Source organism: Theropithecus gelada, chromosome 1 (assembly GCF_003255815.1).
Source record: "Theropithecus gelada isolate Dixy chromosome 1, Tgel_1.0, whole genome shotgun sequence".
In the NCBI taxonomy this organism is placed as follows: Eukaryota; Metazoa; Chordata; class Mammalia; order Primates; family Cercopithecidae; genus Theropithecus; species Theropithecus gelada.
Genome location: NC_037668.1, coordinates 73,592,479 through 73,605,730, shown reverse-complemented (window position 1 = coordinate 73,605,730; position 13,252 = coordinate 73,592,479). Strand labels below are relative to the sequence as shown.

Here is a 13,252-nt window from a genome sequence, read left to right as displayed (position 1 = left end):
ACAAAAAACTAGCCAGGCAAGGTGGCGGGCACCTGTAGTCCCAGCTACTCGGGAGGCTGAGGCAGGAGAATGGCGTAAACCCGGGAGGCGGAGCTTGCAGTGAGCTGAGATCCACCCACTGCACTCCGGCCTGGGCGACAGAGTGAGACTCCGTCTCAAAAAAAAAAAAAAGAAAAGAAAAGTACTTGTCAGGGATTTTCAAGCTTTTACTCAAGTAATTACTATGAAATAACAACTTCTAGAAATGAAGAACAATCTATGAAGAATAAATTACCATTGGTGTGGGAAAAAAGAGCCAAACAGAAGTAGAAGAAGGTGTAGCCGGCATACTAATGTTATCTATAGTGTATTTTTATATTTTTTATACTTGATCAGGTCTCTTATGTCCTTTTTCTGGAAAAATACTTTTAACTACAAAAGTGGTTATAAATGAAAAAGTAGCCAGTAAAGTGACTACTACCTTCAGGGCTTTGAACCAGTTGGGATAATGTGGTAAGAGAAAAAATTCATGGTGTAATGCTATCCCCATACCCATTATTACTGTGACTATGGCTTCACTAAGTCTTTCAGAAATAAGGAAGGCAAACCATGAAAAGAAAAGAGGAGCTATACTGCTGGCTAAATTAAGGTAGTCTGGTTTGGCTGGACTACCTTCTGGTAGAGCAAAACCCCATCTGATCCCACCCAAGAAAGATAGGAAACTGGCTCCATAAGCCATCTGAGTAAAAGCTAATATGGGAATATAAGTTTTTGTCATCAGCATGACCAGTGGTGGAGCAACGAAGGGGATTAGTCCTGCCAGAGTTACATATAATGCTGGCTTTGGGCTGTCAGTTATGTAACTGATGGTGCTTGGTGACCTGGCTGGAAGTGCTTGCTTCTCCTTTTTAAAGCTGCAGGGGGATGTATGATAGCACTGTGTCTTGCTCATATACACCGGAAATGATGAGGAAAGCCAAGGCCTTGGAAATGGGGAAAAGTTCTGCTGGAGAGACATCTTGAAAGAAAGTGTATCTGTTCTGCTGGCTCTTAGTCCCACTGGGAAAGAGTACTTCAGCATCTATAAAGAAAACAGAACCAAAAGACAAAATTAAAAATCTATATGTATCATCAGATTTTAGTCAATCCCAGTATGAAACAATTGGAATTGTTTGAAAGGAGCAAACAAAAAAGATCTGCTTTCCATTACCACATCAAACTATACAGAACGGATGAACTAACTCTGAAGTGATGTTATTGCTGGTAAAAGTATTAAATGGGTATAAAATGTACAAAAGAAACCACTGAACACAAACCAGTGATATATTTCAACCTACCACTTAATCTTATTCCATAAGAAAAATATCTGAAAAAGGATCAGGTAAAGACTAGACCTTCAGAATTTGTCCTTCTAAACTGCCTCTTTTATTTATAAATAGCAAAAGCAGCAGCACTAATTACTGTGAGAATGCTGTTTTTATATGGAGAAAATAAATCTACCTTCCAACTTAGCTTTATAAACACCACATACTTTTCACAGTTCCATGCCTTTGTGTAGGCTCTGCCTAGAATTCTAGCTCTTACTATTTTTCTATCTAGGAGACTTACCTCAACATTCAACATTCAAGTTAAAGCTTTCCTTTACCCTTCTACAGTCTGATTTAATGCTCCTATAGTAAGTATCCTGTGCACACTTCCATCATAATTTTTCTCACAGTGAATTAAAATTGTGTGTTTACTTGTCTTTGTCTCAGTAGACTTGAGAGCCAGGACCGTATTTTTTTCCTTGGCTTAAAATCCCCAGTGCCTTTCATTGTACACGGGCAAAGTAATAACCTTTCCTGCTGATTCTGTGTTTTAGTTACCAGACTTGAACTAAAAAGTGTTCCATTAAAGAAAAAATTGAAGTTTTTTTTTTTTTTTTTTTTTTTGAGACAGAGTCTCTCTGTTGCCCAGGCTGGAGTGCAGTGGCTTGATCTCAGCTCACTGCAAGCTCCGCCTCCCAGGTTCACTCCATTCTCCTGCCTCAGCCTCCCGAGTAGCTGGGATTACAGGCGCCTGCCACCACGCCTGGCAGCTAATTTTTTGTATTTTTAGTAGAGACAGAGTTTCACCATGTTAGCCAGGATGGTCTTGATCTCTGACCTTGTGATCCGCCCACCTCAGCCTTCCAAAGTGCTGGGATTATAGGCATGAGCCACCGCGCCCAGCAAAAATTGAAGTTATTGAAGAATCTCAGTGATCACTCAAACATGCTAGGAATGGTTCCATCTTGGAACCATTTCCCATTTCCATATTTACTGCTCTTCCCTCAGTTACTTATTTCTGATCCCCTGCCATTTATAAATTCAATCCTACATCTTGACACTACCTATTCCACTTCCCTGCTATAGTTCTCCACAGCACTTACCATTTGATGTATTAATTTTTATTTTTTTGAGACTGAGTCTTGCTCTATCACCAAGGCTGGAGTGCAGTGGTGTAATCTCTGCTCACTGTAACCTCTGCCTCCCAGGTTCAAGCCATTCTCTGCCTCAGCCTCCTGAGTAGCTGGGATTACAGGCATCCGCCACCACGCCCAGCTAATTTTTGTATTTTTAGTAGAAACAGGGTTTTACCATGTTGTCCAGGCTGGTCTCAAACTCCTGACCTCAAGTGATCTGCCCGCCTTGGCCTCCCAAAGTGTTGGGATTACAGGCATGAGTGACTGTGCCTGGCCTTATTTTTTTTAATTTTTATTTTTTGAGATGAAGACTTCCTTTGTCACCCAGGCCAGAGTGCAGTGGCGTGATCTCGGCTCACTGCAACCTTGGCTTCCTGGGTTCAAGTGATTCTTATGCCTCAGCCTCCCAAGCAGCTGGGACTACAGGCGCCCACCATGCTGAGCTAATTTTTCTATTTTTCAGTAGAGACAAGGATTTTACCATGTTGGCCAGGCAGGTATTGAACTCCTGACCTCAAGTGACCCACCTGCCTCAACCTCCCAAAGTGCTGGGATTTCAGCCATGAGCCACGGCACCTGGCCAATTTTTTTTTTTTTTTTTTGCAAACATCGTCTTGCTGTGTCACCCAGGCTGGAGTGCAGTGGCATGATCTCAGCTCACTGCAGCCTCAACCTCCTGGGCTCAAGCAATCCTCCTCCCTCAGCCTCCCAGGTAGCTGGGACTATAGGCGTGTGACTCCATGCCCAACTAAATTTTTGTATAGATAGGGTTTTGCCATGTGCCCAGACTGGTCTTGAACTCCTTGAGTTCAAGTGATCCACCCACTTTGGCCTGCCAAGTTGCTGGGACTACAGGCGTGAGCCACTGCACCCAGCCTGATATAATGAAGATTTTACTTGTATTTTACTTAACTCTTCCCTCCATCACCTGAATACACAAAGGTAAGACTTTTTGTCTTTTTCACTGCTGCTGCCCTAGCCCAAGCAATATTTGGCAAATAGTGCTCAAATATTTGCTAAACAAACCAACCTTTGAAGATGCTTGAGAAAACTTCTGGATGAAGCGAAGCATACTGGCCCCTATTGAAAGTCTTGTTTAGGAAGATGCCAGGCAGTTCTGATTAACGTGTTGTTGCAGCTAAGTGGAGGCACTGAATCAGGGGCATTTCTGTGTATAACACAAGATGTCACTTAATTTTGCTCATTTTATACATTAATTTTAAAATAGTAGTAATTCATGAATATATCAGTTTCCTTTGAAAAGAATCATTAATGTTTTCAAACTATCGGTAACACGAAATAGATCCTTTTAATACCTGAACTGTTCTTTTAGCTTTGGCTGTCTGGTATAATAGAAAGAGTAATGCACAGAGATTTTATAGATACTTTCACCATTTCCTAGCTGTGTGACACTGGGCAAATTGCTTGAGTACCAGTTTTCTCATCTTTAAAATGAAGGGTCTTCTAAATGGCATTTTTGTGAAAAAAAACTGGAAGGTCATAGCTTCTCTGTTTCCTTTTTTTCTCCTTAGTTATTTACTTTGGGGCTTAAGAGTTCACAACTCAAAATAACAATAGTACCAAACCAATATAATTTAGGTTTTTTTGTTTGTTTTGAGACAGGGTCTTGCTGTGTCACCCAGGCTGGAGTACAGTGGCATGATCTTGGCTCACTGCATCATCCGCCTCCTGGGTTCAAGCGATTCTTGTGCCTCAGCCTCCTAAGTAGTTGGGGTTACAGGCTCCCGCCACGATACCCGGCCAATTTTTGTATTTTTAGTAGAGATGGGATTTTGCCATGTTGGCTAGGCTGGTCCTGAACTCCTGACCTCAGGTGATCCACCTGCTGAGGCCTCCCAAAGTGTTGGGATTACAGGCGTGAGCCACCGCACCTGGCTAGCATTAACTCATTTAATGCTCAAAATAACCTCATTAACTTAGTACTGAGAGAGAGAATAGCCCATTGGAGTGCAGACTTTGGTGTCAAACTTGGTTGGAATCCTGGCTCCACTACTTATTAGCTGTGTGTCTTTGAACAAATTATTTAACCTTGTTATGGTGTAGTTCATTCACCTTTGAAATAAGGGTACTAACTAATTCATAGGGTTGATGTAACTTTTTTTTTTTTTTTGGGATACAGGGTCTCGCTCTGTCACACAATCTGGAGTACAGTGGTGTGATCTCCGCTCTCTGCAGCCTTGACCTCCCAGGGTCAAGGGATCTTACCACCTCAGCCCTCTAAGGAGCTGGGACTACAGGCCACACCACCACGCCCAGCTAATTTTTTTTTTTTTTTTTTTGAGACAGAGTCTTGTTCTGTCGCCCAGGGTGGAGAGCAGTGGTGCCATCTCAGCTCACTGCAAGCTTCACCTCCCAGGTTCACGCCATTCTCCTGCCTCAGTCTCCTGAGGAGCTGGACTACAGGCCCCCACCACCGTGCCCAGTTCATTTTTTTGTATTTTTAGTAGAGATGGAGTTTCACCGTGTTAGGATGGTCTCGATCTCCTGACCTCGTGATCCACCTGCCTCGCCCTCCTAAAGTGCTGGGATTACAGGCGTGAGGCATCGCGCCTGGCCCCAATTTTTGTATTTTTTGTATAGAAGGGGTTTTGCCATATTGGTCAGGCTGGTCTCGACCTCCTGAGCTCAAGCAATCCACCTGCCTCGGCCTCCCAAAGTGCTGGGATTACAGGTGTGTGCCACTTAGCCTGATGTAACACTTAATAAGTTACTACATGTAAATAGCTGAGAACTGTCCCTGACACAAAGCACTTTACACAGGAGGGACTGATTGAAAACTCTAATGTAAGCAGCCAGTAAAAACAGGTGAATGATAATACGGATCTAGATCTGACAACTTCATTCTTAACCAGGAGAATGGGATGTCTAAAAAAACCTACAGTTGCTGCTTAATTTAAAAAAAATCGATTGGGCAGGGCGCAGTGGCTCGCTCCTGTAGGCCCAGCAGTTTGGGAGGCCAAGGTGAGTGGATCACTAGGTCAGAAGTTCGAGACCAGCCTGGCCAACACAGTGAAACACCCCCCACCACCACCACCCCGTCTCTACTAAAAATACAAAAAATTAGCTGGGCGTGGTGGCGGACGGCTGTAATCCCAGCTACTCGAGAGGCTGAGGCAGGATAATTGCTTGAACCTGGGAGGCGGAGGTTGCAGCGAGCCAAGATCGTGCCATTGCACTCCAGCCCACGCGACAGTGCGAGACTATGTCTCAAAAAAAAAAAAAAACCGATTGAACTAATTTATTGATCACAGATCTTAGGGCTGGGTCAAGAAATCCTGTATACCAGTTAATGTCTTCATGCTATACTTAAGGAAGTAGGGAGGTAAGTTATCCTGGGCCTCCGAGTAGAAGGCCCACACACCCACACCCACCCACCTGAGCCCCAGACCAAAATGTCCGCAGAGCGTACCCATCACTTTTGTGCAAAATCACTTTCTTTGTAAGGACTTTCCAGATAACTCCGTTTAAAATCTCAACCATCTTCCCCACCTTTGGACACTCCCTTTCCTCTGTGGCACGTGCTTTCCAACTAGTGGATATTAAAAAGTGATAACCTAAAGACCAGGGACGGCAGGTGATGCGGGATTAAGGACTGAGACTCAAAGCTTAATCCTCCTAATATAAATGAAAAAGCTCAATATTCCCATTGCCCTAGTGGGAAGACTGCAAACCGCAAACTTCAAACTGACCTCTGAGACAGGAAGGCGGGGTTTAGACGCCAGTGTCTTCGGGAAACCCTGCCCGATAGTGCCCGCGTCTCCAATTTACTACCAATCCTTGGTGCCTCCCATCCCAACCTGCACCTGTGGCGACTTTGAGACTTGCCAGCGTTGCACGGAGAGGTGGAGAACAACCGCAACAATAGCCCAGGTCTACTGGAAAGGCACTTCCGGCAAGTGGATTCAGAGAGCCCCCTACTTCCTGAGGACTGAAAAAAAATGAGTCCGGGTAGGGACTTGACCTGCGCTAACTGGTTCCTATGCCCGGCTTTCTGTTTGGGGGCCATTCTTAATTTCTAGTTGAATCCAGATGTCGAACGGTCCTTGACTTTTTTTTCCAGGGCTCCCAGGCAGCAGAATCTGCCCACAGAGTTCGGGAAGGTAGAGTGCAAGTACTGAAACAATCTCAGAATGATGGTGGTGAAGGAAGGTAAGAGACTTGGGATTTTAGGCCCAATGTGACCTGGAATTGCTTGCCATCTGTGGAACTTACGTTTTACTTTGTAAAACAGGGTTTATAAGACCTATGGGGACACATCTCACTCTGCATTACGGCCCTTTACTATCATTTAAAGGGGGAAAAAAGCCCAGTTCTTACATTCATTTTCTTTGCTAGGACCTAGAAACTTCATTAAGGATTAAAGAGCAAAAGAGCAGGATTTTCACTTCCATGAACGGTGTGGTGATAAGGGCCCTAGGCTTGGGGGTGGTTGGGAAAGTCAGATCATTTCTTCTGCTGCCCTCGGCTTTCTTGGCTATGTGACCTTGGGCAAGTCCCTTCTCTTATCTGGACTTATTTCACAGGAAATGGCACCAGGCAATCTTAAGTGCCCTTCCGTGTCTATGGATAAAGCTGAAGACATGTAATAGGAGATCTCAGGGGCCCACGCCTGCCAGTCCCTCCAGTCCTCCGGATTCTAGGTAGTCTAGCTTCCTGGTTGCCAGCCATTACAAGGTTTAGCTTTCCGTGCCGGATGGAGCCACAGCGAAGTCCGTTAAAGCGCTTTTGGTCGAGCTAGGCCTTCAGTTTTATTGCCTCCTCTGTCATGGCAGCGCCGCCCCTTCCAGTAGCGCGATACCCAATGAGACTTCAGGTAGGAGAAACGGCACTGTCACAAGCGCAGGCTCTCGCCGGAATCCCGCCCTTCGCTGGGGCGGGGCAGTGACGCCTGCGCTCCCGGGGAACTACTACTCCCAGCGGGTAGCGCGGCCGACGCAGCCGCGCAGTCTCCGGGAGCAGGCCGTGTGGCCCGCTGGGGGCTGGAGTCTCAACGACGCGCACACGTGAAGTAAGGAGCAGAAGGTGGGAAAGGGCCTGAAAACACACGTTCCTCCGAAACCGGCTTGCAAGTCCTTGTAGAGGTAGTTTCGGGACGCGCACTGGCCCGGGGCGGGCTGTGGGAGGGTGAAGAAAAAGGGATACACATATGCATACTCACCCACTCATTCATACGCGCCCAGGCCCTGGAAGTGGGCAGGGGGGGTTAGAAGGGGCGTACTAAACTAGGCTTGTCCCTGCCTCAGGCGGCACGAGGAAAGACAGAGGATTCAATTCTGTAGGAGGTAGAGGCGACCACGCACCGCCTCAAGCGGCGAGGAAGGGAGCCGAGGGCGGGGCAGGGCATAACCGCCGTTCTGGAGGCCGAACGTTGGCAGCGTGGGGCACTGGCGTCCGGCTGGGCCGCCGGAGCCGGTCCCGTGCGCATGCGCTTCTTCAGGTGGGCGTGTGTAAGGCGGGGTCGGACGGGGGAGGGGAGGGCCGTGCTGCTCGTCGCTCCTCCTCCTCCACCCGCTCTGCCCCTCCTGGACCTTGTGGGCCGGGCAGCCATTTTGGGAAGAGCTTTGTTATGGTTGTGAACTAAACGCCTCTGCCGGGTCGACAAGCTGGGGACGCGTCCTCAGACGCCGCGTCTAGTCCCTGGCCGTAGCTCCGCCGCTGCCTGGTGAGTGGGAGTTTGGGACAACGGGGCAGTAGGAGATCTTGGAGTCGTTCCGGCGCGAGGCTCCGCCAGGTGCCTAACCAACCGGCTGTTAAAACTAGTTGAAAGAAGCTCTCACACAGGTGGTTGGGTGTAGGTCCGACCCGAGAGGGGCGAGCGGAGCCCACGGGTCAAGTGGTTCGGACGCGGCACCCCTGCCACCCCCGTGCGTGGAGCTTTGCACGCGAGCGTCGCCGGGGCTCCGCGAAAGCGCTCCTACTTTAACTTTGGTCTTCGGGTCGGAACGCTCACCTGCGGCTCTTTGGCTCCTCTCCAGGCGATGCGGCTTGGTGCTGGTTGAGTGACTTGGCTTAAGGGTTTTTTTCTTTCCTTCTTGAAATGAAAGCTAAGGGCTTTTGTTTTCCTTCAAAGGAAAACCTGAGGACGAAAAAGTATAAGTCAAATGTTGGATATCTGAGGGGAAAAAAGTTTTAACCCCCAGCTTTCCGGTTCTCTGGTAGCGAGGTGTTTTCGTTTGGATTGAGTCTATCCAATGTCTACCAATCTCCTTTCCTTGGAGGGGCGGGGAAAGCTGGTCGATCCTGAAATGTTTTAAGTGTTTTTTTTTTTCTCTTGTTTTAAATTTAGTTCTCCCCAACCCGTGAAATTCGAAAGAAAGTCTGAATCTAAAATGGCTGTAGCTTGGGGAAGTGCCCTGCCCTTCGATTACTTAAATACATTAACGTTTAAAGGTTTTAGTCGTTTCCCTTGTGGGGACATTAACTGAATCTTTGGATCTTTTAGTTTTTTGCAATTGGTGTCTCACCTTTAACTCTCCTTATGCTAGGTGAAAACAAAGGTGAGGCTCACAAAGTTGAGTACTCCGAAAGTTTACATAAGAATGGGTGTGGTGCGGTGTGGTGTGCGTGTTTAATAGTTGCTTATAGTTTTGAAATTGTGCTGTGGTGTCAATTTTATCTGCCAACTTTGTGCTCTGAAGTTGGCTTGTCATATTTGTTGAAATATTTTTAACATTGATAATTATTGCTTACCAGAAAAATACGGAGTTAATTATAGTGGTTCATGTTTTAGTTTAGTAGTAAGTCATGTTCTTGTGTAAACCTTATCCAAAAGTAAAGTGATTGGTAGTCACTCCTCAGTAGAATTATATTTGTACTTTGGTAGACTGCTGATCTTTTCTAAGGTCTTTTATATTCAATATTTGAAAGGAAATTAGGGTGCTATTAAGTTTGAGATATTTACTAGAATAGTGTTAAGACATTTTAACAAGTGAAAACATACTTTAAGTATGGAGTGCCTGATTGTCGTGCCCTTTTAAACAAAAGGCTGTCTTTTATTTCCTGTTTTTTTTTTAAACCGATAGATCCAGAAGTTTAAAGAAAAAGTCATAGATTGGAAACAAAAACCAGTAAGTTTCAGTATTTGGAAAGGTGCTGGAGCCTGTATCTATTTAAAAGATAAAAGAGTGAAATGCTAATTGTGAATGAAAACTTTGAAATTAATAGTAAAATAAACTGTCATCTTTCCCAGGGAGTCAGTTTTCAATGTACCTTTTGACGTTTCTTCAAATACAAAAGTTGATTTTTGTTATCTCCCCTAGGATTTTTGTTGTTGTTGTTAAATTATTTTGGTGGTTTTACAGGAAAAATATTTAAAGTTTTTAATAGAAATTACAAGTTGCTTTGTGTTTTGTCACTGTTATACTAAACTGGAGTTAGATCTTACTCTTTTTTTTTTAGGGTACTCAATGGTTTGTACATGTTAATATATACATTTAATTGATTCTGGTTGGTGTCTTATCAGAGCTCTTAATTTGTGATATGGGGGGAACTCTTGGGAAGCCTCTTTATTTTGAGCGAATTCAATTTACTAGATTGCTCATCAGTGGCTGTTAAGATGCTTAGCTGAGGAGGACACATTCAACCATTTAAATTTAGAATGATATGAAATCTGGTGCACATTTCTGCTTATAATTCATTTTTAATGCTGAGTTAAAGATAAGACACAATCGTGAATCATACTTCAGAAGATTGCATATCTTTATTTTATGGTTATAACTCTGATGTGCCAGGGACTGACTGCTGTTTAAAGTGCTTTATATTTGTTATTTATTTTCTTTTTTTTTTTTTCTTTTTTTTTTCTTTTTTTTTTGAGGCGGAGTTTCACTCTTGTTGCCCTGGCTGGAGTGCAGTGGCTCGATTTCGGTTCACTGCAACCTCCGCCTCCTGGGTTCAAGCGATTCACCTGTCTCAGCCTCCCAAGTAGCTAGGATTACAGGGGCTCGCCACCACGCCCGGCTAATTTTTTGCATTTTTAGTAGAGATGGGTTTTCACCATGTTGACCAGGCTGGTCTTGAACTCCTGACCTCAGGTGATCTACCTGCCTTGGCCTCCCAAAGTGCTGGGATTACAGTCATAAGCCACTGCGCCCGGCTTGTTGTTTATTTTTATAAGTATACTGGTTCATTTGTTTTGTTTTGTTTTTGATACGCGGTCTCACTCTGTCACCCAAATTGGAGTGCAGTGGCGCGATTTCTGCTCACTGCAGCCTCCGCCTCTCAGGCTCAAGTGATCCTCCCACCTCAACTTCCCTAGTAAGTGGGACGACAGGTGCATGTCACTGCGCCGGGCTAATTTTTTGTTTGTTTGTATTTTGTTAGGAGGGGGAGGGTTTATCATGTTGCCCAAGCTGGTCTCAAACTCAGGGGCTCAAGCAGTCTGCCCACTTTGGCCTCCCAAAGTGTTGGGATTACAGGCGTGAGCCACAGCACCAGGTCTAAGTAGATGCTGTTTTATACCCATTTTATAGTTGAGGAAAAGAAGTCCAGAGACTCATCCAGCTAGTAGGTAAAAGCCTATATTCAAATTTAGGCAATCTTAGTCGTTGTGTTTAACTTAACGGTTATGGTCACTGCCTTTAAACATGAAAGTAAGACTGTTGGTCTAAAAGATGAAAGGCACACAAAATTTTAAAGGATTCCAACTAAAAAAAACTAATGGGAAAGGCAAATTTTGGTGTATTTATGGTTGTTCAGATAGATGAGGGGAAAAATCTAGGTGGCGGAGAAATAACATACCACCTCATAATTGACTGTTGTCTGGAATTTAGTATGTGGTTGTGCTGTTAGAGACCTAATTGCCAAAGTTACTTCTAAATCAGACTCAGTGTTTCCTATTTCCCACTGAAATCTGCCTCAAACAGCTTATAATCAAACTTGAAAAATAGTTCAGTAAGAGGAACTGAACTTTTGTCCACAGGTGTAACTTAACTGAGGTAGATATATTTCTTTTTTTTTTTTTTTTTTTCCCCCCCCGAGATGGAGTCTCCCTCTGTCGCCCAGGCTGGAGTGCAGTGGCGCAATCTCGGCTCACTGCAAGCTCGGCCTCCCAGGTTCACGCCATTCTCCTGCCTCAGCCTCCCGAGTAGCTGGGACTACAGGCGCCTGCCACTGCGCCCGGCTAATTTTTTTCTATTTTTTAGTAGAGACGGGGTTTCACCATGGTCTCGATCTCCTGACCTTGTGATCCGCCCGCCTCGGCCTCCCAAAGTGCTGGGATTACAGGCGTGAGCCACTGCGCCCGGCCAGATATATTTCTGATGTTATGTAAATTGAATTTTTATACGTGATTTCAAACATGCTAGGCAAACATTTAAAAGAGCCTATTGTTTTTCTTTACTAAGTCTAATAGTCTTTAATTGATCTATTAGCTGAATCATTTTTCAGCTAAAACAACTCAGTAAAAGAAACTAGGGACTGGGAATATCTAGATGACCATAAAACAAAGAACTGTATAGTTTAACAGATAATACTTAATAGTTGGAGGATAACATAAAAAGCAATTATTCTTAAAGGAGGTGATTTTAACAAACTCTTTAAGTTCATCTTCCTTTTCTAAGATAAAAACCACTTTGCCTTCAAAGCCACTTTGCCTTTTGTTAACCATATGTCAGGCTAGAGAATCACCAGAATGAACAAAGTTTTAGTACCCTTTTCTGAGCAGTAGGTCTATTTGTGTGGAGTAAGTTTTTTCCCCCAGAAAAATCTCATTTGGTTAAGTTTAGCTGTACTTTAAATTGAGCTTGCAGACTCTGTTTCTGCTCAAGTTTAAAAGTTGGGTATATAAAAAAGTTCTTGTCTGAATTATTGCTATCCTTAAAGTATGTAAGTATATAGAAAAGTTGGTTTTGGGGCTGTCTAGTTAATTTGAAAGAGCTTTTCCAGTTTCTGTGCTGTTTGTAAATTTTTCTACTTTTTAATTCGTCTTACCATGTATGGCAGAAAGAGCAATAGGAACCATTTATTGTGGGCTTCATAAACTTAGATGCTGTAATGAAGTCAATTATGTAATCTTATTATTCCTTACTATTTAAATAAATACAAGAGAGTATACAGAGGTTCCAAGAAGTTAAGTAATTTGGGTAACATAGAGATGGAGATTTGGGCAGCTTTCTGTGATTCCAAAGCATAGTTTCCACCATACCTCACAGAGAAATGGCATAGTATGGTAATCAGTGGTTGGCTTTGTAGCCAGACCATTTGGGTTCGAATCTCAGCTTTGCTGCTTACAGCTTTGTGACTTTGAGTGAATTACTTAAATGAGACTCTTTGTTTCTTCATCTGTTAAGTAGAGATAACAATAGTACCTTCTCCTAGGGTTGTTGTAATAAATAAATGATATTTGTAGAATTCTTAAAATAATGTCTGACCGTAAGAGCTTCATGATTATTAGAGAAGTTGTCTTTAATGAACATCCTTTTACACACCAATCCAGTGAAACTCAGTGAAATCTGCACAGATGAGTTGCACATGGAATAGTGTTTTTCTTTATTAGATACTGCTTTTCTGTTGACTTTTGTAATTTATTTGAATCAGGATCTAGGTCCCACAAACTGCAATTGACTGCCATTTTAAATGCCTTTATTTGCATATTTCTCCTCAGTTTTTTTCCTTGTATTTTGTTAAAGAACCAGGTCATTTGTCCTGCAGTTTCCCACATTCTAGATTTTCTTGATTCCTTATAAATTGGTAATTGGCTATAGAGGCTTAGATTGAGATTTGATTTGGAAATAGAGAAGACTGAGAAGACTAAATTTGTTAGTGATTCTGTGTATTTGGGAATTTTTATTTTCTGGTTTGTTCAGTGATTCT

The 13,252-nt window shown here is 43.7% G+C and overlaps 2 protein-coding genes across 8 annotated transcripts in view; one reads left to right on the top strand and one right to left on the bottom strand.

Annotated features, from left to right (window-relative positions):
* Nucleotides 1–132: 132 nt before the first annotated feature.
* Nucleotides 133–6,347, bottom strand: TMEM69 (transmembrane protein 69). Of its 6 annotated transcripts, none has more exons than XM_025384457.1 (3): nucleotides 6,247–6,347; nucleotides 3,453–3,590; nucleotides 133–1,060 (listed from the first exon to the last, which is right to left on the bottom strand). In XM_025384457.1, exons 2-3 carry the CDS (start codon nucleotides 3,492–3,494, stop codon nucleotides 362–364), a joined length of 741 nt encoding a protein of 246 aa, XP_025240242.1. In that variant the 5' UTR covers nucleotides 3,495–3,590; nucleotides 6,247–6,347; the 3' UTR covers nucleotides 133–361. The 6 variants fall into 6 exon arrangements, with proteins under 6 accessions (XP_025240242.1, XP_025240236.1, XP_025240248.1 ...); XM_025384451.1 differs by having other exon boundaries at nucleotides 6,133–6,341; XM_025384463.1 differs by having other exon boundaries at nucleotides 6,212–6,331.
* A 1,014-nt stretch (nucleotides 6,348–7,361) lies between these two features.
* GPBP1L1 (GC-rich promoter binding protein 1 like 1) overlaps nucleotides 7,362–13,252 on the top strand; it is a 58,513-nt gene continuing 52,622 nt past the window's right edge. Inside the window, exon 1 of one of the 2 annotated variants that reach the window (XM_025384376.1) lies at nucleotides 7,362–7,524. The gene's annotated coding sequence lies outside the window, so the exon portion shown is untranslated. Of the gene's footprint in view, nucleotides 7,525–7,892; nucleotides 8,106–13,252 lie in introns of those variants that run through there. The other variant, XM_025384385.1, reaches the window with a different exon arrangement.